At 44.8% G+C, this 23728-nt stretch overlaps 2 protein-coding genes across 3 annotated transcripts in view; one reads left to right on the forward strand and one right to left on the reverse strand.

Moving 5' to 3' along the window:
- OSGEP (O-sialoglycoprotein endopeptidase) overlaps window positions 1–12896 on the reverse strand; it is a 29259-nt gene extending 16363 nt beyond the window's left edge. The window contains exons 1-4 of the mRNA XM_077461121.1: window positions 12757–12896; window positions 7633–7755; window positions 6997–7116; window positions 6120–6295 (exon numbers count right to left, since the gene is read on the reverse strand). Of these exons, the coding sequence (XP_077317247.1) occupies window positions 6120–6295; window positions 6997–7116; window positions 7633–7747 (411 nt within the window). The 5' untranslated portion in view covers window positions 7748–7755; window positions 12757–12896. The remainder of the gene's footprint in view (window positions 1–6119; window positions 6296–6996; window positions 7117–7632; window positions 7756–12756) is intronic.
- APEX1 (apurinic/apyrimidinic endodeoxyribonuclease 1) lies at window positions 12865–22835 on the forward strand. Of its 2 annotated transcripts, none has more exons than XM_077461122.1 (5): window positions 12865–12988; window positions 15697–15813; window positions 15894–16066; window positions 18447–18639; window positions 20780–22835. In XM_077461122.1, exons 2-5 carry the CDS (start codon window positions 15759–15761, stop codon window positions 21292–21294), a joined length of 936 nt encoding a protein of 311 aa, XP_077317248.1. In that variant the 5' UTR covers window positions 12865–12988; window positions 15697–15758; the 3' UTR covers window positions 21295–22835. The 2 variants fall into 2 exon arrangements, with proteins under 2 accessions (XP_077317248.1, XP_077317249.1); XM_077461123.1 differs by having other exon boundaries at window positions 12921–12971.
- Window positions 22836–23728: the final 893 nt, after the last annotated feature.

Consider the following 23728-nt stretch of genomic DNA (forward strand, 5'->3'; position numbering starts at 1 on the left):
ATCTGGCTGTCATGCGTACCAGCTCTGCCATGTACGCAATGCGTCGTAGAAGAGTGGGAAAAAAAAAAAGGAGGATAAAATCTGCTCCTTTGCAGTTCCTTCCTCGATATGTGCTTGAATCCGATTCAACCAAAAGTCTACATTTCTGGCCACCACCATGACTACCATTGCTGGCGTCAGGCTTCCCACTGTGGAGTCCCATGACTTTTTAAATAGAGAATCCATCCTCTTATCCATAGCTTCAGATAAGACCCCCATAGCCTCAAAAGCTAGATCCGTGTGCCTAGAAACTTGTGAGAAGGCAGCATCTAGTTTTTTGGGTTTTGTTCCATACTGATGATTCATCATCTGAAAATGGAAACTGTCTCTTTAAGGCTTTAGAAAAGAATGGTTTTCTTTCTGGTTCTTGCCATTCTTTTTTAATTGCCTCTATTAGGACCTCACAAACAGGAAAATTCTTATTTTCCTGTTCCCCTAAACCCTAATACATTTGATCATGTAGGGATAAGGGTTTCTTTTCAGTTTGTACACCTAACGTGGTATGAATGGCCCCCAAAAGCTGGTCTACCTCTTCTAAGGAGAGCTTGTATCGGGAGGGTTTTCTGGAATCCCCTTCCAGTGCCTCATCCTCTGATTTTTGGGAGCCAGACGCTGCACTGTCAGGCTCGTCTTCTGCCTCCACCCTAGGGGCTACTGAAGGACCTGCACTAGTGAAGGGTAGTGCTTGTATCTTTGGTAGTGCCAGTTGTACTGAAGGAGTAGTCTGCAGCTGTGGGATCTGAAACCCTACAAAAGAAGGTTTTGAATGATTCAAAGGTACGAGATAGTTCCTTGACAGATGTCGCTAAATCACTGCCCTGCTCAGTGGAATGTTCTTGCACTAGTTTGTTAATACATTCCTTACACAATGCTTTCCCCCAGGAATCCTTAAGTGTATTTTTACAAGAAGGGCACCTCCTTTTTGAGTTGTGAGAGGGCCTGGTTTTGTCTGTTTTCCGAAAAGACATAAAGAAAACCCCACAACATTAACATTACAATAACCTTCCCTGCAAAATTGAAGGTGCACAGCGCCTTTCATGTGGGCTTACCTCACCAGGGGCCCCATGAACCACCCTCTGACACCAGAGGGGACCCTGCCTACCCTCGCCCCCTTTTTCATGTACCCTTGAGTGGGAGGGGGGGATGGTGGTGGGGCGTTAGGCGAGGGGAGCTCCACCCTAGGTTCCCTTTAGCTTAATATGGCTGGAGCTGGTCTCTGCTGGAGCAGTCTGGTCCCTTCCTTCTGCGTCCGACATACTGGTGTCATCACTGGAGCCTCCGCTATCTCTACAGCATGAACGGTCCCTCTCCAGCCTATGCCTGGTTCCTTTTCATGATTCGAGGCCTGAACCGGAAGCCGCAAACCCGGGAGTACATGCCCCTTTTGCCGGATGTGACGTCACCCGCCACCGGCTCGTTCCCATAACCAGCGTGGTCTGCACTGTGAACGCTACTGGGGGTATGGGACGGCAGGACATGCACTTCTTGCTCCGCGCTCGGAGATGAAAAGGAACCCCCCCAACCTCCACTTGCACTCAGGGATGCGGGGGTGACAGATCTCTTTTCCAGGTTAGTTCTTCTGGTGTGTCCAAGGAGCCTCTGCTTCTTTTTAGGACTTTTTGCTTGGTTCCACTGGTGTCTCCCCTCCTGGAGGAAACACAAATAACTGAGGGTCCAGCAGAGGATGAGGAAATATATACAGTGCCTTGCAAAAGTATTGGGCCCCCTTGAACTTTTCAACCTTTTGCCACATTTCAGGCTTCAAACATAAAGATATAAAAATTTTATTTTTTGTGAAGAATCACCAACAAGTGGGACACAATTGTGAAGTGGAACGAAATCTATTAGATTTTTGAAACTTTTTTAACTAATAAAAAAAATGAAAAGTGGGGCGTGCAAAATTATTCAGCCCCCTTGCGTTAATACTTTGTAGAGCCACCTTTTGCTGCGATTACAGCTGCAAGTCGCTTGGGGTATGTCTCTATCAGTTTTGCACATCGAGAGACTGAAATTCTTGCCCATTCTTCCTTGCAAAACAGCTCGAGCTCAGTGAGGTTGGATGGAGAGCGTTTGTGAACAGCAGTTTTCAGCTCTTTCCACAGATTCTCGATTGGATTCAGGTCTGGACTTTGACTTGGCCATTCTAACACCTGGATACGTTTATTTGTGAACCATTCCTTTGTAGATTTTGCTGTATGTTTGGGATCATTGTCTTGTTCATCCCAGTTTCAGGTCTTTTGCAGACTCCAACAGGTTTTCATCCAGAATGGTCCTGTATTTGGCTGCATCCATCTTCCCCTCAATTTTAACCATCTTCCCTGTCCCTGCTGATGAAAAGCAGGCCCAAACCATGATGCTGCCACCACCATGTTTGACAGAGGGGATGGTGTGTTGAGGGTGATGAGCTGTGTTGCTTTTATGCCAAACATATTGTTTTGCCTTGTGGGCAAAAAGTTCGATTTTGGTTTCATCTGACCAGAGCACCTTCTTCCACATGTTTGGTGTGTCTCCCAGGTGGCTTGTGGCAAACTTTAGACGAGACTTTTTATGGATATCTTTGAGAAATGGCTTTTTTCTTACCACTCTTCCATAAAGGCCAGATTTGTGCAGTGTACGACTGATTGTTGTCCTATGGACAGACTCTCCCACCTCAGATGTAGTTCTCTGCAGTTCATCCAGAGTGATCATGGGCCTCTTGGCTGCATCTCTGATTAGTCTTCTCCTTGTCTGAGCTGAAAGTTTAGAGGGACGGCCAGGTCCTGGTAGATTTGTAGTGGTCTGATACTCCTTCCATTTCAAAATGATCGCTTGCACAGTGCTCCTTGGGATGTTTAAAGCTTGGGAAATCTTTTTGTATCCATATCCGGCTTTAAACTTCTCCACAACAGTATTACGGACCTGCCTGGTGTGTTCCTTGGTCTTCATGATGCTCTTTGCGCTTTCAACAGAACCCTTAGACTATCACAGAGCAGGTGCATTTATACAGAGACTTGATTACACACAGGTGGATTCTATTTATCACCATCAGTCATTTAGGACAACATTGGATCATTCAGAGATCCTCGCTGAACTTCTGGAGTGAGTTTGCTGCACTGAAAGTAAAGGGGCCGAATAATTTTGCACGCACCACTTTTCAGTTTTTTATTTGCTAAAAAAGTTTAAAATATCCAATAGATTTCGTTCCACTTCACAATTGTGTCCCACTTGTTGGTGATTCTTCACAAAAAATTAAAATTTTATATCTTTATGTTTGAAGCCTGAAATGTGGCAAAAGGTTGAAAAGTTCAAGGGGGCCGAATACTTTCGCAAGGCACTGTAGAAGGCTGGCACAGGTGTTTCCTACAGAGGGGAGGAGCCAAAGTCTCTCAGGTGACTGTCCTGAAAGACAATTAGGGGAAATATGACAGCCCAATGTACATACTGTATAGATTTACAACATTAATATGCAATGATAATATTGTTTCAATAAAAAGGGAACTGCTGCCAAAACTGTTTTCCTTTAGCTTACAACAGAGTGAGGAAAGGTTACACCCTGTGTCTCTGTTGCTGTGTGGTAACCCGGGCATGAAGTAAACCAAATGCCTGCAATGTCAAAGCAGTAATACAATCAATTTAAAAAAGTTAGAACAGAATCCATGAACTCAATCATCAGCATCCGGGCCGTCTTTAAGGCTGGGTTCACACTGCTGCGGCTACGAGAACCGGATGTGATTCGCACCGCACTGCAGTGCAAACCACATCCAATCTCTGTGCGATGCGAGTTCAGCCATACAGATAGTATGGCTAAATTCGCATTGCACCCGCCCCAAACTCGCACAGGACCCTTTTTTTGGTCCGCAGCAGAATCGGATCGCATGGGTGTTCACACCATGCGATCCGATTCCTGTTCGAGTTTGCAGATCGCACTGCGATATGCGAACTGATCTGGGGGTGTCAATAACATTTCACTGACACTCCCAGCAGTTTGCATAGGGCAGTGTGAACTGCCGCCGGGAGGCATGCGATGCGGGAACCCGCCGTGGATTCGCGGCGTTCCCGCATCGCTGCAATGTGAACCCAGCCTTATACGGATTGGACCCTGGGCAAAAATTTTCTTGCCCCCCCCCCCCCCCAATGTAATTTCACTCTCCACCTGCTCTGAGTCATACAATAAATGGCACCTGAATCAGTTTACTGTGTCAGATCAGGCAGCAATTGCGATTGGTTGCCAGCGGTTACAGCATATCATTACTGCTTACTGATTGGTTGCTAGAGGTTACAGCACACATTACGGCTCACTGATTAGTTGCTAGAGCTTACAGCAAATGATTTCTGCTTGTCAGTTGGTTGCTAGAGATTACTGTACAGTAATACTGCTCACTGATTGGTTGCTAGAGGTTACAGCTATTACATATATATGAGAATGCTGCCTTTTTTTTTTACATATCAATGCCACCGGCTGCAGATATTACCATATGAATGCTGGTTATTTACATGTAAACACAGGGTCTGCAGGTGAGTCATCTGTACACAACAATAGGGCAGAGCTGGGCAGCAGTAGTACCAGCACTTCACACTGAGATATCGGGACACAGCACATGACTAAAACTTCAAGGGACAAGGGAATTTCAACTGGGATAGTTGGCAAGTAAGAGGCAGCTGCTTTGGGCCCAATAATGACAGGGCCCAGGGCAGCTGCCCCCTTTGCCCTGCCTTAAAAAGACAGCCCTGATCAGCATCTTCCCACTCGCTTCTTGGTCTTCAGCCATCTTGACTGGCCAAGCCAGGATGATGTTAAATCCTGTGCAAGATGCTATAATGTGCAGTATCTTTTTTTTACTATTGCGCAAAATACCTTATTTACAGTGCCACTGGGTGCTCACGTGACCCGCCGGCTCTCTCCTTTCCTGCTCTGAGCACTATAGGGGGAGGGCCTAAGATTCCCTGCTGACGACAGCCAAAAGGAAGAGGAGAGCGGCGGGAGGTCAGGTGAGGACCAGGCCATGCCAAAAATAAGGTATTTTGCGCAATAATAAAAAAAAAAAAAAAAAAAACACAACCACCACACATAGTTACTGCATATTATATCATCCTGTAAGAGGGGATTACAAGATTTGTCAGTAGTAATGTTACAGACTCTCCAGTGGACAGGTAGGGAGGGAAGAGGAGAGAGGAGAGCAGCAGGCTGATGGAGGCAAGTAAGCGGACCACGGTAATCATGGATCAGCAGCCTTTAAGGATGGCACTCAGCTATTTTACATAGTTTTCTTTTACTTCTCCTCAGTACTTGTAAGTTTAGGGCATATGTCACTTCTTTTCATGGGACAGTGCTGGTGCTTGTTGACTGGGCACTCAGCTTGTGTACCCTCCAAGTAATGTATTACACAGGGCTTTTTCTCTCTTCAAGAGGAAGTAAACCCTGATGGATGTTACTTCCTCTTTGTTTCCCTGCAAAGGTAAAGCATAATGGGCTACTATGCATTGCACAGTAGCCCATTGTGTGACACTTACCTGCAGGAGAAGCACGCAATGTCCCCATCCCTCCTCGCTAGTAGCGAGCATCCATTCTTCACCCCTCTTCCTTCCAGGGCCGTGAACTCCGGCTCTGTGACTGGCCGGAGTTGTGTGACCTCACGGCATGACACGAGCTGCGCGCCCTTTCTAACTCCGGCGCATGAGCAGAAGAAATCGCCCTATGGTGATTTTCAAATATCTCCTAGACCGTGCAGGTCTGGGAGGTATTTCAAGCGCCTACAGGTAATCCTTAATCTAGGCTTACCTGTAGGTTAAAGTAGTTGTAAAGGGTTTACAACCACTTTCAATCCCAGCAGTTGAATGGAATGGCAGAATGAAGGTAAGCTGTGGTTGTCAACATTAAAGTTAACCTGTTGCTGTTGAGTTAACTGTAACCCATCTATTCAAATCTGCTTGTTCAATACACCTTTTGGTCAACTTGTTATACCCAATAACACATGATTAGCGTGGCTATCCACGGTCTCAACTCCATCAGCTTTCACTGCTCACTTGTGACTCGAGTACATAACATTTTGCCACCAATGGTATATAAAATTCAAATACTGATCATTTTTGCAATACTTTACCTGTGTGTTGCCTCCACTCACATACAAAACAGTGGGGTTTTCAGCACCTGTAATCAGTCGCCCCATTTCAATATGACCAATGCAATGATTTACTCCCAACAGAGGTTTATTCCAGAGCTGTGCTACTGTGCGCGCCACTATGGCTACCGAAACCAAAGGTGCTCCCATTCCAGGTCCTAAAAAGAGGGGATCAGTGACAACATGAAAACAGAACATTTTTTCATGCTGCTTATGCGGCTCTTGCTCCCTACTACAGATTCAACCTTACAAGTAGTCCCTCTGCATTGCACTCCGTTTAATGCTCTGGGATGGAGGATCAGCAAGCCCAGACTGCAATCTACTAGTCACCTGCCCACAATTTACTGGTTGCTGACCCCCATTGGAAGATGATGAACAGTAACCCATGGTGATCAGGTTTCTACTTTTATTGGCTAAAAGGAAAAATAAACAGAACCATTCATTTGCCGATTGTTACTGCACTTTCTACATGGGCAGTGACAGTTTATTATGAATATAAAAAGATAAATCTGTAGATAAAAATGATCAGCTTGTGCCATAATAGAAGGATCTATACTCTGCCTGTGATTCAGTAAAGTGGAGTAATGGGAAATCTACAGTCACCTCTGCTTTTTTTTTTCCCCCCTTTCAATCAGCAACACTTTATAAAACTGAACAAGCTTTTCCAATGTGCCAAAGCCATAAGTCAGTGATCGTCTGCTGTGAACTTCTAACAGATTTACTTACACTCTCTTGGGATATTTTTGTAAAGTTGGGCTGAAAGTCCTTGAAACAGGAAAACAATCATCTATGGCCATCTTCACTGCATTGGAGGCTTTCATTGGGTTAAAAATACCCATATTTTTCTACTCAGTCTTACCTTTTGTGTAAGCCACACAGTCTATATCCTTTGGTTGTATCTGTGCTTCCTCTAGAGCCTCATGTAGTACTTCTAGTATACAGGAGCGGTGATGACGAGCCGTGTCACTAGGAAGGAAACCTGCAGTGTGGTAGAAGTATCTAGCATTATATTCCTTTCCACCAGTTAGAACTAATACACTGATATATAGCATACCTCTTCGCTGGCTAGCACAGGATTTTAAAATAAAAGAGAATGAATAGAGGTTTCAATCTTCTATCCAAAAAAAAAAAAAAAAAAATAACACAGATCAAAAGAACATATAGAAATATTTTCCTAAATACATGTATCAGCCTGTAATGATGCCCATTATTGCAAAGCTAAAAGCCCACTGGGTCACTACTAATTTAAAAAGTGAGGGTTGTAGCTGAGAGGGCATCCACAAACATAAAGCTTAGGAAGCACTTTGGTCACTTCTGGAGTTTTCCTCTGTAAATGTAAAATAAGCAGCTGAAACTGTGAAACTGTATAGCAAAATATCTTGCATTCATGGCTGCATTTAAATCCCAGGATTTTCAAATTGTGACCACTACCAGCTAACTTTTCACCAATCGTGACAACTATTAACCTAAAGCAAGTACACTATCATAATCTTACCTTGTCCTGGAGGGGTTATATAGGTTCTTCTTGGGTTGCTGAGAACCCTTCCATCCTGAATAATCCCAACACCAATTTTGTTGGCACTGCCTTCAAACCCAAGTACAATAGTCATTGTGACCACTAGAAGGAAAATAAAAGAAAGAGTGTTAAATATATTAGCAGATTTAAATATATTCATCATTTTATGCACCTGTCTCTTCCATGGAAATTGAAACATTCTGCTGGAGAGTTTGTGCTGTGAAAAACAACAGACTTGATGGCTGGATCACAAGATGAAAATAGAAGAAAGAAAGCCTAAAAAAAAAGGAACACTAATGTAGCCATCACATCTAAGAATTGGTAAGCTGCAATATAATAAATGTTTGCTTTTGGGTTGAATATGGTTTTAAAGCTGAACTCTGGGAATTCGACAAAATCAAATCTTGTAGTAAGGCACTAGGTGACCCTTCCCATTCACTGCTAAGCTAAATGCCAGTTTAGCCCAGGAGTGCAGTGATAAGCTGTATTACTTACCCTATCAATCACTCCAAATGTCACTGGTGCTGTTTTCTACTACCCAAAGCTCTGGGCTTTCCCTCAATGACATCGCATAGAGAGCAGGGCTAGTAACCCTATATTGTACATGCAAGGGGAAAGCATGTGACTGCAAATGAGAGTACTTTAGAGAGGCAGCAGTGCTGGACCGGATAAAGGAAGTCTGCTGGAGTGAGGAATAAGAGAAGCTTATCCCTGTACCTCTGGACCAGTGGTTCTCAACCCCTGTCCTCAGGACCCACTAACAGACAGGTTTGCAAGATAACTGAAATACATCACAGGTGATATCATTTGCTGCTCAGTGATTGCAGTATTCTAGTCTGCATCTCCCCAAGGTAATACATAAAACCTGGCCTGTTAGTGGGTTCTGAGGACAGGAGTTGAGAACCACTGCTCTAGACTAAATGAGCATATAAAGCCCAGATCTAGTCAAGCAATTTAGTGGCTAAGTGATTATCACTTCCACCTGGCAGCGCTAGTATCATCTGTTCAAATCCCAAAAACTGCAATATCTCCTTGGAGTTTGGATGTTCTCCTTGTGCCTGTATAGGTTTTCTCTTACACCCCAAAGATATACTAGTTGGCTCTAGTATATGTATGAATGTGAGTTAGGGACTTTAGATTGTAACAGAGACTGATGTGAATGTTACAATATAGATGTAAACTGTTGGCACTATATAAATACATGGAATAAATAAGCTAAAAAAAAAAAAAAAAAAATTGTAGTGGGGCTGTGCTTGCACCGCAAGGGTTAATTGTTCATTTTGGTCTAGGGCAGAGGGCACCAAACTGCACATGCAGAGCCCGCCAGGAAGTCGGTACTGCACAGTGCTATGACAGGCAATGAGACATTTCTCAATCTCTGCAGCCACGCATCAGGGCAACGTCTCACTGCCTGTGATTAGCAATGTGCAGTGCCGACTTCCTAGCGAGCTCTACACGTGCGGGTTGCAAACACGCCTGAGCTCATCCTTACCAATGATGGGCCACTATTCCTCCCCCCACCGACGGGGCAATATTCCTCTTCCCACCGACGGGGCAATATTCCTCCTCCCACCGACACCAACGGCGGGGCAATATTCCTCCTCCCACCGACACCAACGGCGGGGCAATATTCCTCCTCCCACCGACACCAACGGCGGGGCAATATTCCTCCTCCCACCGACACCAACGGCGGGGCAATATTCCTCCTCCCACCGACACCAACGGCGGGGCAATATTCCTCCTCCCACCGACACCAACGGCGGGGCAAAATTCCTCCTCCCACCGACACCAACGGCGGGGCAAAATTCCTCCTCCCACCGACACCAACGACGGGGCAAAATTCCTCCTCCCACCGACACCAACGACGGGGCAATATTCCTCCTCCCACCGACACCAACGACAGGGCAATATCTCTCCTCCCACCGACTGGGCAATGTTCCTCCTCTCACCGACACCAACGACGGGGCACTGTTGCTCCTCCCACCGACGGGGCACTGTTGCTCCTCCCGCCGACACCAACGACGGGGCACTGTTGCTCCTCCCGCCGACAGGGCACTATACCTCCTCCCACCGATATACCTCCTCCCACTGACACCATCGACGGGGCACTATACCTCCTCCCACTGACACCATCGACGGGGCACTATTCCTCCTCCCACCGACGGGGCATTATTCCTCCTCCCACCGGCACCATCGACGGGGCATTATTCCTCCTCCCACCGGCACCATCGACGGGGCATTATTCCTCCTCCCACCGGCACCATCGACGGGGCATTATTCCTCCTCCCACCGGCACCATCGACGGGGCATTATTCCTCCTCCCACCGGCACCATCGACGGGGCATTATTCCTCCTCCCACCAACACCATCGACGGGGGATTATTCCTCCTCCCACCAACACCATCGACGGGGCATTATTCCTCCTCCCACCGACAGCAACGATGGGGCACTGTTGCTCCTCCCACTGACACCGACGGGCACTGTTGCTCCTCCCACCGACACCAACGATGGGGCACTATTCCTCCTCCCACCGACACCAACGACGGGGCACTATTCCTCCTCCCACTGACACCAGCGACGGGGCACTATTCCTCCTCCCACCGACACCAACGACGGGGCACTATTACTCCTCCCACCGACACCAGCGACGGGGCACTATTACTCCTCCCACCGACACCAGCGATGGGGCACTATTCCTCCTCCCGACGGGGCACTTTTCCTCCTCCCACCGACGGGGCACTTTTCCTCCTCCCACCGACGGGGCACTTTTCCTCCTCCCACCGACACCAACGACGGGGCAATATTCCTCCTCCCACCGACGGGGCACTATTCCTCCTCTCACCGACGGGGCACTATTCCTCCTCTCACCGACGGGGCACTATTCCTCCTCCCACCGACGGGGCACTATTCCTCCTCCCACCGACGGGGCACTATTCCTCCTCCCACTGACGGGGCACTATTCCTCCTCCCACCGACGGGGCACTATTCCTCCTCCCACCGACGGGGAACTATTCCTCCTCCCACCGACACCAACGACGGGGCACTATTCCTCCCCCCAATGACACCAACAACGGGGCATTATTCCTCCCCCCAATGACACCAACGACGGGGCATTATTCCTCCCCCCAACGACGGGGCATTATTCCTCCCCCCAATGACACCAACGACGGGGCATTATTCCTCCCCCCAACGACAGGGCATTATTCCTCCCCCCAATGACACCAACGACAGGGCATTATTCCTCCCCCACTGACACCAACGACCGGGCACTATTCCTCCTCCCACTGACACCAACGACCGGGCACTATTCCTCCTCCCAACGACCGGGCACTATTCCTCCTCCCAACGACCGGGCACTATTCCTCCTCCCACCGACTCCAACGACAGGGCACTATTCCTCCTTCCACTGACACCAACGACAGGGCACTATTCCTCCTCCCACTGACACCAACGACAGGGCACTATTCCTCCTCCCACTGACACCAACGACAGGGCACTATTCCTCCTCCCACTGACACCAACGACAGGGCACTATTCCTCCTCCCACTGACACCAACGACAGGGCACTATTCCTCCTCCCACTGACACCGACAGGGCACTATTCCTCCTCCCACTGACACCAACGACAGGGCACTATTCCTCCTCCCACTGACACCAACGACAGGGCACTATTCCTCCTCCCACTGACACCAACGACAGGGCACTATTCCTCCTCCCACTGACACCAACGACAGGGCACTATTCCTCCTCCCACTGACACCAACGACAGGGCACTATTCCTCCTCCCACTGACACCAACGACAGGGCACTATTCCTCCTCCCACTGACACCAACGACAGGGCACTATTCCTCCTCCCACTGACACCAACGACAGGGCACTATTCCTCCTCCCACTGACACCAACGACAGGGCACTATTCCTCCTCCCACTGACACCAACGACAGGGCACTATTCCTCCTCCCACTGACACCAACGACAGGGCACTATTCCTCCTCCCACTGACACCAACGACAGGGCACTATTCCTCCTCCCACTGACACCAACTACAGGGCACTATTCCTCCTCCCACTGACACCAACTACAGGGCACTATTCCTCCTCCCACTGACACCAACTATTTCTCCCCCTAATAGCAAAGATCGGGTATTGTTTACTCCCACACAGCATAGTTCAGCCCCTTCAAAGTCTGAAGGACAATAAACTGGCTCTTTCTTTAGAAAGTTTGGAGATCCCTGCTCTAGGGAGAATGAAAAAAGATTTACTTACCCGATCCTCTAGACCTAGACCAATCCTTGCAGCCTCTTTTCCCCCCATGCTCCAGTGGTCTAGGTTCCTGACGTCATCAGGACCAGAGGAGGGTCCACAACCCTGCACTGAACATGGTGACCTAGACCAGTGGTCGCCAACCTTTTGGACCACTAAACTCACAATTTCGAACCCCACGGACCAATTACATGAAGTTTACATCCCTTATACACACAATGCTCTGACCCTTTGCATCACACTGCTGCATTCCACAGACTCATCATTGGATCTCACCTCCTTGTCCAGCCATGTGCTCAAGCTCTGTGCTCCCTCCCACAGTCTGTGTGATCAGCGCTGCCACTAGAAGTCCCATCCGTCTTCACCTCCCACTCTCTGCATTACTCCCGGCACCTCCCTCTGAGTCCACAGGAGTCAGAACTACAGAGGAGGCATTGCATATCAATGCGCAGCGACAGTATTGACTGTCAGTGTGCATTGAGAACAACACTGTTAGCAACAGTGAGTTGCATGCATCCGCCACAATGTCGATTTGTGGCAGAAACCCTGCGGACCACCAAACTTTTCTCATGGCCCATCAGTGGTGCACAGACCACTGGTTGGAGACCGCTGGCATAGAGAACATTCAAAAGCTGGAACAAGGCGGAGTGCCACCTGCTGGGGAAGAAGAATTCTTCCCTATGTTTGTGTTGAGCCTCATTTTTACCCAACACAGTAAGAGGAAGCAGCTCTCCTATGAGCCCTCTGTCTATCCCATTCCCTACACGTCAGTCAGGATATACAAAACTCCTCTACAATGCTGTGCACCATTGTCATGTATGGTATCAGTATACACACTCACCTTCTATATTCCTCCCCTTCCTTCTCAGCTATGTCTCTCAGTATTCCTCATGTACATCTTCTCCCTCCCCGGGTGCTGGAACGTCACGTGACACCCCCAGCGCACCGATCCCACGTGTCTCTGTTGTGTGTGCCTCTACGTGTTTCCGGCGAGCAGCTCGTGGAACTTCCGGTCCGGTGTCTATTGTGTTCTGTGTGAGCAGGCTGTAGAGGGAGGTGTGTGTCCGGGTTCGGTATGTATATAAGGGATCGGCTATGGAAACATAATGTATAAATGTATTGTTTATGTGTAGGGGGGAGATTGTATGGTGCGGTGGGATCTCATACTTCGTGCTGATCGGCCATAGAGTGCATGCTGTCTGCAGACACATGTGCTAAACAATAGCTTCCACTACAGCAGTGTAACCCTGCAGATCTGAAGTCCACCCTAATATAGATCTTATGATTTGTACACACACACACACACACGTAAGGAGAGGGGAAAAAAAATGAATACACAATATTGTGATTGCTGACTTGTGGTTGAGATGTTCAGGAGGCAATTAGTCCCTACAAAGAACATTTTCATTTTCTGGTCATGCTTGCACACAGACATCATCGCAGGTCCAGTTCACATTAGGTGATTTGGGACTGTGGGCAGAATTGCTACGATTCCAAAAATGGATGTTTGGGCATTATTATTCTTAAAGCTGTGCTGTTTTGCTGCAATTGTGTGGCAGAATTGCTGCAGAAATGTGTTTAAAAATTGTGCACTCCGAAAAAGGTGCAAGAGCTTCCTTTGGGCGACAAACATGCATAGGGCAGCAGATTAAAGCAAATGTGCGAAACACAGAAATGCCTGTAAGTCACGAGAGGGAAGGCTAGTTCCTACTAATGTAAGATCAGGAGAGCGAGAACCACCGCTTCAGGCTGATCCGCCAAGGCAAATACTTCTCTTCCATACAGAGAGCCCCGGGTACTGGCTAATACATGCACAGATGAGGGAGGACGGAAAAAACTCTGGACAGCTGCACTCCGGAAATAATCTATTTTCTTGTACTTTTTATTGCAAATTGAAGATCACATAACACAATCCATAGCAAAAGTGATACAGAACAAGGTTCTGACGCGTTTCACACTATATTTAGTGCATAAGCCATGAGTAAGCACTAAATATAGTGAAACGCGTCAGCACCTTGTTCTGTATCACTTTTGCTGTGGATTGTGTTATGTGATTTTCAATTTGTAATAAAAAGCACAAGAAAATAGATTATTTCTGGAGTGCGGATGTCCAGAGTTTTTTTCCATCCTTTCTAATGTAAGATCTGCACAGGGCCTAACTGATGTTTATACACAGGATCTCGCTGGCAGAATTATCTTGACTAAGGGTTCATGCACAATATATTCTTTTAGCCTGAGTTTACACTGCTGTGGAGCAAGACACTGCAGGTAATGCGCACAGGAACCCGAGCCCATTCTTGTGCGAATTACATGCAGTGTCTCTGGAGTGTCATGGATTTGTATGGCTCAAATCACACCGTGCTGGTGCAGGATCTTTTTTTTTGTCTGCACCAGAATCGGATCGCATGGATGTGAACCCCAGTGGCGACCCGTGCATTGTGGGTGCCGCCCTCCCCATCCATGTGCCTGGCCCTTTTCTGGACACATGGATTTCCATGGCAGGGGTGGAAGGGGGTGGTACTTTTTGAAGCACCTGATTGGAGCCAGAGGCTCTAATAGGCTTCAAAATAGGGTGGGCGCGGGGCGCAGAGAGTGCACCCTGATCCAACCCAATTGTGTGACGATAGCAAATTCATTTTTGCTATTTTCACACTAACCTTCCTCCCTGCCAATTAGGATACAGGGTGTCAGACCTGTTTCCTGATTGGCCAAAGTGCTTTACCGTTGTTCAAGCAGTGCTTTTCGGCTCCTAGCGGTGCTCTTTTAACCCCAAAGAAGGGGTTAAAAACTCCTGCGTTGCGGTGGTTTCTGAAACGCTGCCCATTCATTGCAATGGGCAGGGGCATTTTGGGAGTGCTGTATACAGCAGTCCCAAACCTCCCCAAAGATTTGGTTTGCAGGACTTTTCCGAACGTCCCGCAAGTGGTAGAAGGCACCCATTGCAATGAATGGAAGGCAGTTTTTAGACACTTTACAGGTGCTTTTTGTAGTGCTAAAACGCCTGAAAACTGCCTCAGTGTGAAAGAGGTATAAGAATCAGTTTTGTGACGAATAGATTACAGTGGATCTGTATGCATTTTGTTTTGGAGAATAAAGATATTTAGTGTCACTTTAACAATTGCTTTTATCAACATTTAGCAAAATCAAATGCATTTTTTTTTTCAGATTATTGAGCACTAATGGTATGTTTGTGCACAAAATGTAAAATATCTGAAAATTGGTAGTTAGGTGTAACATTTGATGTTTGCAGTGTTCTGCAATAGTGGGATTATTTTAAGGCCCAGCCCTGGGCAAAGGAAAATGCACCCTTGTAGTGGGGCTGCACCTGCAATGCAAGGGATGAAATGCTAGTTTATGCCTAGGGTAAAGGCAAAGTACTTTATTAACCCGATCCTCCCCTCCCTCAGGCTTCCACCAGACTAAAACCGATCTCTACAACCTTTTCTCCCCTATGCTCAGCAGTCACAGGCCCTCTGACATAATCAAGATCAATGCAGAGCCCAAACCCCTCCACTGGGCATGGGGACGCTGATGCACAGTCCACTGCTGGAGCATAGGGGAATATAGGTCAGCATGGGGGAAGTGGAGGATCAGGTAAATTTGCTTTTTGTGGCTCCCTGAAGCTAAACAAACATTTAAACCTTGCAGTGTGGAGGCAGCACCATTTTCATGTTCCTGGATATGGTCTTTAAAATATCGGTGCTTTATTATGGTTATGTTTTGCTTCTTGTTAAGAAGAGACAAAGAAGTTGGGTTCAACATTTTTCCTTTGTATGTGCAGGTAGAGCATTCAAGACGATCCGTGCTCTGTTCTGTGTGCGTCTGTTTTCTGTCACCGCCAGAATGCCAAAACGTGGGAAGAAGGAGGATGCCAAGAGCGAAGCTGTGCAGGATGAGGGTAGGTACAATGGTGGCCGTGTGCAACAGGTCAGGGACTTGTTGTCTTCACTTTTCCTCATATCCATGTATGCCTTTCAGAACCTGAGAACAAGAAAGGGAAGAAGGGAGGAGGAAAGGATGCAGAACCTGTTCCAGTGTACGAGGATGCTCCTGATAATTTGACTTCTGATGATGACAAGAAGTACACATGGAAGATAAGCTCATGGAACGTTGATGGCATCAGAGCATGGGTCAAAAAAGAAGGTGTAAATGTGAGTAGGTTTATAGCTACTGTTCATAGCAAGGTGGAAAATTAAAAGGCAGTCTTCTATTTAATTTATCCATTAACTGCAAAAAAATAAAAAAAAGGTATTATATTTGCATGTCCTGCCACCCATGCCTCGGATTTCCTTCTCTTCAAGATCTACACCAACTGTAGGATCTTCAGTCTAACATACTCCCAGGAATGTTGATTGCCTGGCACCCTGCTGCTTGCCGTGGTTACACCTGCTGGCTGCTTTATTACATTTGTGTCCAGTAGTGACGTAGCTGCCAGCTGGTGGAACTTCGGCAAGCAGCAGGGTGCCAGGCATCCAACACTTACAGAATTGCCACATACTGAAGCTCCTCAAGACAAGTCCAATGCATTGGCAGCAGGACAGGCAAGTATATTACCTTTTCTTTTAAAGGTGTGTTTTTATGTTTTTTTTGAGACAAAGCCATTAGTGGACATACACAGTGATAAATAAAAAGGGCATAAAAGTTACTGAAAACTTTCCCATTATGATTGATTGCAGGACAACAATATCCCTATTACTCAAAGTGTTTTGCTTGGTGCCTGCATGGCAGAAACATCTGCCATGCATTTTAGCTTACTCAGCAGGACTTGCAAAAGGGCTGTTTTGCAAAGATGCTGACTCATTTTGGCCTGAATGGGCAAAATTAATATATTCGTTAACATTAATAAATTTGGTGTTAACCACTTTGCGCTCGTGCTATAGCCAAAAGACATGTACAGTGCAGATGCTAATTGCCGGGTGGACGTTTCATAGTTTCATAGTTAGTTAGGTTGAATAAAGACACCAGTCCATCCAGTTCAACCTGAGTGAGTGTCTACAATTGTCCCTTTTCCCTGTACATTGCTATACCCACATCGGTCCCTATCCTCAAGGAGCACACAATCCAAGGTCCCCATTCATATACTAGGCCAATTTTGGACAGAAGCCAATTAACCTACCTGCATGTCTTTGGATTGTGGGAGGAAACCGGAGTACCCGGAGGAAACCCACGCAGGCACAGGGAGAACATGCAAACTCCAGGCAGGTAGTGTCGTGTTTGGGATTTGAACCAGCGACCTTCTTACTGCTAGGTGAGAGTGCTAACCACTACACCACTGTGCCTGGACATCCTCCTGTTTACTTCCCCTGTGTGCGCCACCGCGGGTACGCATCAGGGAAGATCTGTGTCCATTGGACACAGCCAATCACAGATCGTGCTAAATGGCCAATTACAGCGGCCAATTAGCACTCGATCGGCATGTCCAATGAGAGGTGATCTCATATGTAAACATATCAGATCATCTCTCATCGCCGGCTCTCCCTCCTCACACAGAGACAGCGTGTGAGGAGGGAGAGCTTCCGTGCTGCAGCGTCAGTGAAAAGTAAGTTAGCACACACAACCGCATGTCCCCAGTGCCACCTGTCAGTGTCACGTGCCATCTGTTATCAGTATCGGTGCCATCTGTCATCAGTGCCACGTCAGTGTCTTGTGTCATTGTCCTGGTGCTCCAGGGCCTTCAAAAGCGTAAAGGTAGTCAACAAATTAGATGTGTAATTTATGCTCCTAGAACACCTGACGGTGCTCCCTGCATGTTGGGCCTTTCTAAGTGGCTATGCTGTGAAAAGTGAGAGAAATCATGTGAGAGAAATAACCTATTACAATGACAATTTGGTAAAAAAAAATCTTCATTTTGCAAAGCATTGTTGGAAAAAATGACAACACCAAAAAGCTCACCATGCCTCTTACTAAATACCTTGGAATGTCTACTTTCCAAACTGGTAATTTGGGGGGTATTTGTACTTTCCTGGCTTGTTCGGGTCGCAAGAAATGAGATAGGCCACCAGTACATCAGGTGTGATCAATTTTTTATGATTTGCACCATAGCTTGTAGACTCTCTAACTTTCACAAAGACCAAATAATATTCACTAATTTGGGTTAACAAAGATATGTAGCGGTATAAATTGTGGCCAAAATTCATGAAGAAAAATTACAGAAACAAAGAAAAATGCGTTTTTTTTTCTTTTTTCAAAATTTTACGTTTTTATAATTTATAGCGCAAAAAATAAAAAACCCTGAGGTCATCAAATGCCATCAAATGAAAGCTCTATTATTATTGTATGAAAAAAAGGACAAAAAATGTATTTGGGTACAGTATTACATAACTGAGTAATTGTCATTCAAAGTGTGAGAGCACCGAAAGCTGAAAATTGGTCTGGGCAGGAGGGGGGTTTAAGTGCCCAGTAGGCAAGTGGTTAAACATTTGACAATGGACGGTTTTTTTTTTTCAAATGGTTTGCAATGTAGCATTTGCATTATGTATTTCTTATAACAGAGTAAAACTTTTTTTTTTTTATTATTATTATTATTTTTAGTGGGTACGAGAGGAGGATCCAGATGTCCTGTGTCTGCAGGAGACAAAGTGTGCAGAAAAAGCCCTTCCTGCTGACATTAAAGATATGCCTGAGTACCCTCACAAGTACTGGGCTTGTTCTAATGAAAAGGAAGGATATAGTGGAGTGGCAATGCTGTGCAAGAAGAAACCTGTAAATGTCTCCTATGGCATTGGTATGTGAAAGATCTACATTTCTTTACATTGGAATTAATATGTGATGTGTGTTTTTATTTTTTATTAAGAGGGCACAGCAAAAGAGAGGTGTGTGCGTTTGTCTGAACATAGCCTTGAGAAGGAGAGATCAATGATCATACTCATTCAGTTATGTTGGTAACACAAAATGAAACTGTGCTTTTGGTAGAACAATACAAAATCTAAGCAAAAAGCAGCTATCACAATATTGGATACACAATAAATAACTAAAAGACACCTAATTCAATAGTTGAGTGATGCACAATTTGGAGGGAATAGTAAATGAATCATGAACTCAATAATCCTCATACAAGAAAAAGTCTGTACATTAATCAAAAAGTCCCTAAAGGCAAGTTGATATAACAGCATGCATGCTCCATGCACCAAATAGTCTGCGTAGTGATCAAAAAGGTCCAAAAAGCCAGTCACTTTTAAGAATCAAAATGTTTGTAACACAGAAGCTAAGGCTGGCGCTGCACTTTTAATTTCGTTTCGTTCTGTCGGCAGTAGAGCTGCACGATTAATCGTTAAAAAAAACACAATCTCGATACAAACCCCCCTCACAATCTTAAAGTGGCTGTAAACTCTGTTACACCACTTTTACCGTATATGCACCACTTTTTCAGTATATGTCTTGCTGCTGACATTGGCGCATGCGCACTGAAGAAATGGGTCATAACTCTGGTGGAAGATGTCCGCCGTGTACTGGCTTGGAATGCCGATGCCAATTCAGGGCATCGCTCTGAGGTAAGCATTTCAAAGCAATGCATACTAGCTCATTATGCTTTTTGTCTTGCAGGGTTTTTTTTTGTTCTTGTTTTTCAGAGGTTTACAACCTCCTTTAATCTGGCATTTCCATGATTCTATGTAAACAATGCTGTCAAAAAAAAAGAGCCTCCAATGTTTATCAACATTTCTCAGCACTGAGAGATAACTATAAACAAAGTATCATTTGGTTCTATTGGATCAAAGGGATGAAATTCAGTCTGTAAATTAGGTCGGTTTAACCACTTAAAGTGATTGTAAACCCTTTACTACCACTTTTACCTACAGGTAAACCTATAATAAGGCTTACCTGTAGGTACCGTGAACATCTCCTAAACTTGCACCGTTTAGGAGATATTCACTATATCCACATGTGCTGATGTCATCGCCACATGTGCACTGAAGAAACGGCTCACTCGTGACGTTTCTTCGGTAGCTGTGCCGTGACTGGTGGCACCTGCACGCATGCGCATCATTGCAGCTCCTGCCAATCACAGTGCTAGAGCTGGCGTCCACGGAAATAACTCACAGCTTTGTTGTAAGGTAGTTATTTCATAATGAGCTAGTATGCTATGCATACTAACTCATTATGCCTCTGTCTTGCAGGTTGTGGTGTGTTTTTAGGTTATAGAGCAGTGATGGCGAACATTGGCACCCCAGATGTTTTGGAACTACATTTCCCATGATGCTCAAATACACTGCAGAGTGCATGAGAATCATGAAAAATGTAGTTCCAAAACATCTGGGGTGCCAAGGTTCACCATCACTGTTATAGAGAGTTTACAACCACTTTAAAGACTAAATCTTTTTCTGACATTTGTTGCTTACAAGTTAAAATCAGTATTTTTTTGCTAGAAAATTAGAACCCCAAACAATATATAAATATATATATATATATATATATATATATATATATATATATATATATATATAAAAGCAAAGTTAGCCCAATTTTGTTGTATAATGTTAAAGATGATGTTACGACGAGAATTGTGATCTTTATTCTAAGCAAAAAAATTGTGATTCTCATTCCCTTTTTTATTTTTTTTTAGAATCGTGCAGGTTAACCTTAAAAAAAAAATAAAAATGTAGTTTCCTGCATTCACTCTATGAAGCACTGGTGTGCTAATCTTCCACAAGTTACCCGCTATCGTGCTCTGACAGCTATATATATATATATATATATATATATATATATATATATATATATATATATATATATATATATATATATATATATATATATAATTTTTTTTTTTTTTTTTTTTGTGTATGTGTTTTTTCCCCTCCCTGTAAAAATGGGCATATTGTTTTTTGTTAATGCAGCTCTTAACTTTTTGTGCTTTGTTTCATTAGGAATTGAAGAGCATGATAAGGAAGGCCGTGTAATTACTGCAGAGTATGAATCCTTTTACTTGGTAACTGCCTATGTTCCCAATTCCAGTCGCGGCCTGGTACGTCTAGATTACCGTCAACGCTGGGATGTAGACTTTCGTGCTTACTTGAAAGAATTGGACAGCAAAAAGCCACTTATTTTGTGTGGTGACTTAAATGTTGCTCACCAGGAGATTGATCTAAAAAATCCCAAAACTAACAAGAAGACCCCTGGTTTCACCCCACAGGAACGGGAGGGATTTGGAGCTCTGTTGGCTGAAGGCTTCCTGGACAGCTTCCGTGAGCTGTATCCCGACAAGCCATATGCCTACACCTTCTGGACCTACATGATGAATGCTCGGGGCAAGAATGTTGGCTGGAGATTGGATTATTTTGTCCTGTCAAAAGCCTTACGGCCATCCTTGTGTGATAGCAAGATCAGGAGCAAAGCTCTTGGGAGTGACCACTGTCCTATAACCCTTTATATTGCTATATAAAGGGAATAAGTGGTTACTACCTGAACTCAGTATATGGTCATTTAACTAGTACTTTGGCCAATCAAATGTGACATAACATGGCCCTTGTACCAGTTAAATGTCTGTTATACATGGTTATAGAAATGTAGTTGCTCAGTTAAACTTGTGCTCGATGAATAAGTGTTTCTCCTAATACAACTAACATAAAGCATGAAGAAAAGTATTTTTGTTGACTAGCAAGAGCCCCTTCAAATATAACAATCTGTACCTTGTTCTTTTATTCCCATTTGGCCCTTCCAGGCCAGTTCTTTTCTTCATATGGTCATGGAAGTGAGTGTCCTAGCCCCTGAACAAGCCAAACTTGATGGTGCTTTCTCTTCAAATTGGGCTACATCATACACTTCCATTACAATGTAGTCAGCAATGAGCTTGAAACTGTTTCATTTACCTTCTAGTCATAGTAATTAGGGGATATATTTTTTGTTCTAGGGAGCCTGTACCAAGAGAGATAAGAAGGCTGCCATTGCTGAACACCTTCAGTAAATGTTAGCTGCCTGGCTGTCTCCAACTTCATCACTTAGACACTGACCTGGAACTAATGTACAGATGACAAAGTTACCTGTATAATAGCCAGGCAACTAGCATTTTCAAAAGAAGTCACGTGTGGCAGCCTCCCTTTTTGTTTCATGACAATTTCCTTTAGGTCAAACTGCTTTTTAAAGTATATATTGCAGCAGCTTAAACTAAACAAGCTGCATGAAGTGCTGAATGGGTTTTAATGCTGTAGTTAGCACTTGAAAACTACACTATTCGTGTAAATGAAACCATAGACTGGTTTGAGATTAATAAAGTTTTTGAATTACTGGGGTGTTTCAGGTTACTCTGTTCCAATGCGTTTTTTGTTACTGTAGCCTTTTCCCAGCTTTGTAGTTTTTATACATGCACTGGATACCTGAATAGCCTACCTTGTACCTAGTTTGTCTCTACTCTTTCTGAATAAGTTTGATATTTAGTGACCAAACTGTTTTATATCACTTGTACTTTATGCAACATCACACTAAGTTATCCTATGTTAGAATTTTTTAACAAAGGAATGATATTAATGTTTTTGTCCTCTTTGTTAAAACATCCATTTGACTGGTCAGATAATTGGCAGCAGATTATTGAGAGTGAAGTTTTGTTAACTCGTACAGGCCAATCAAATCTGACTACACTAAAACCTGGGTGCTATGAGTCGCTGAATAACAGTGTTTACAAATGTGTCCCTACTGCTGATTATATATAAAAACTATAGTACAATGCTAAAAATGGCATCTGCTTTCTGTGGAATAGGGCACACTTCATTCCTATGCCAGGTCTTTAGTTGTGCTGGGCTCCCAGATGACAATAAAGACTCATCAGAGGATTGAACGCTATCTCTGCCAATTTTGGCTGAACTGCTTTTTATGTTTTCTCATCAAGGTATACATTTGTTCTCTATGCATCCACCTCAAGAGACTTATGAAAAGAGCTGTATATTTTCCTGTTGTGAATAAAATAAATGGGAATGACTTGTGGATTTATCATGATGGTGGTCTGCTTTATTAGCTACTTGTTTTTATCTGCTTCCTGAAACTGTCTTTCCAGTGAGATTGGCCACGTTAGCTGCACAGGGTTGCATGCATACAGGTGTATTAAAATATTCCCATCCACACTTGATTTTTCTGCCAGAAGCTTCCCAAAATATGCACTGTAAGACTCTTAGACACAAGTGCCCGAGCCCATTCAATGTAAACTTCTTCCTGCCCTGGTAGTCCAGGCGCCACCTACAGACTCCTTTTAAGTACCAAAGTGGTTGTAAAGTCAGGTTTTTTTATCTTAATGCATTCTATCCGCAGCTGTCCATCAAAGTCAGTGAGCCAATGAGAAGCAAGAGGGGCCGAGGCCAAGTTGTGGTTCCATGTCTGAATGGACACACAGAGCAGCGGTTCAGCACGGGTGCCCCCACAGCAAGCTGCTTGCTGTGGGGGCAGGAGGGAGGGACCTGAGAGGAGGATCTTGGTTGCTCTGTGCAAAACCACTGCACAGAGGTCACAGAAGACTGGTATCAACATATTCATCTACTGATAGGGGAGTCATTCAAATCCTGCTTGAATTACTCAAAGTCTAAATCAAGTGGATTAATGTGTAACGCTTAGGGGGTGCAGACATTTTAATTTGTCCCACTTCTCATACAGTGAGAGCTTTATTCTTCTCCCTTCTCTTATAGTGTGAGGATGGGAAGTCGCTCACGCTCCACCGCCTCCATTCAGAAACTGTATTTTTTTCAATGGATAAAAGGCGTTTTCTGATTAGACAAGATGGGGGAAGGGCAGATTAATGGTACAATCTACCCCAATCCAATCAGATAATGCCTATTATTTAATGAAAAGAAAACTGGGGTTGATTTACTAAAACCGGAGCGTGCAAAATCTGG

This window comes from Lithobates pipiens, unplaced genomic scaffold (genome assembly GCF_037356315.1).
Source record: "Lithobates pipiens isolate NorthernLeopardFrog02 unplaced genomic scaffold, aLitPip1_a1.2 Scaffold_3, whole genome shotgun sequence".
In the NCBI taxonomy this organism is placed as follows: Eukaryota; Metazoa; Chordata; class Amphibia; order Anura; family Ranidae; genus Lithobates; species Lithobates pipiens.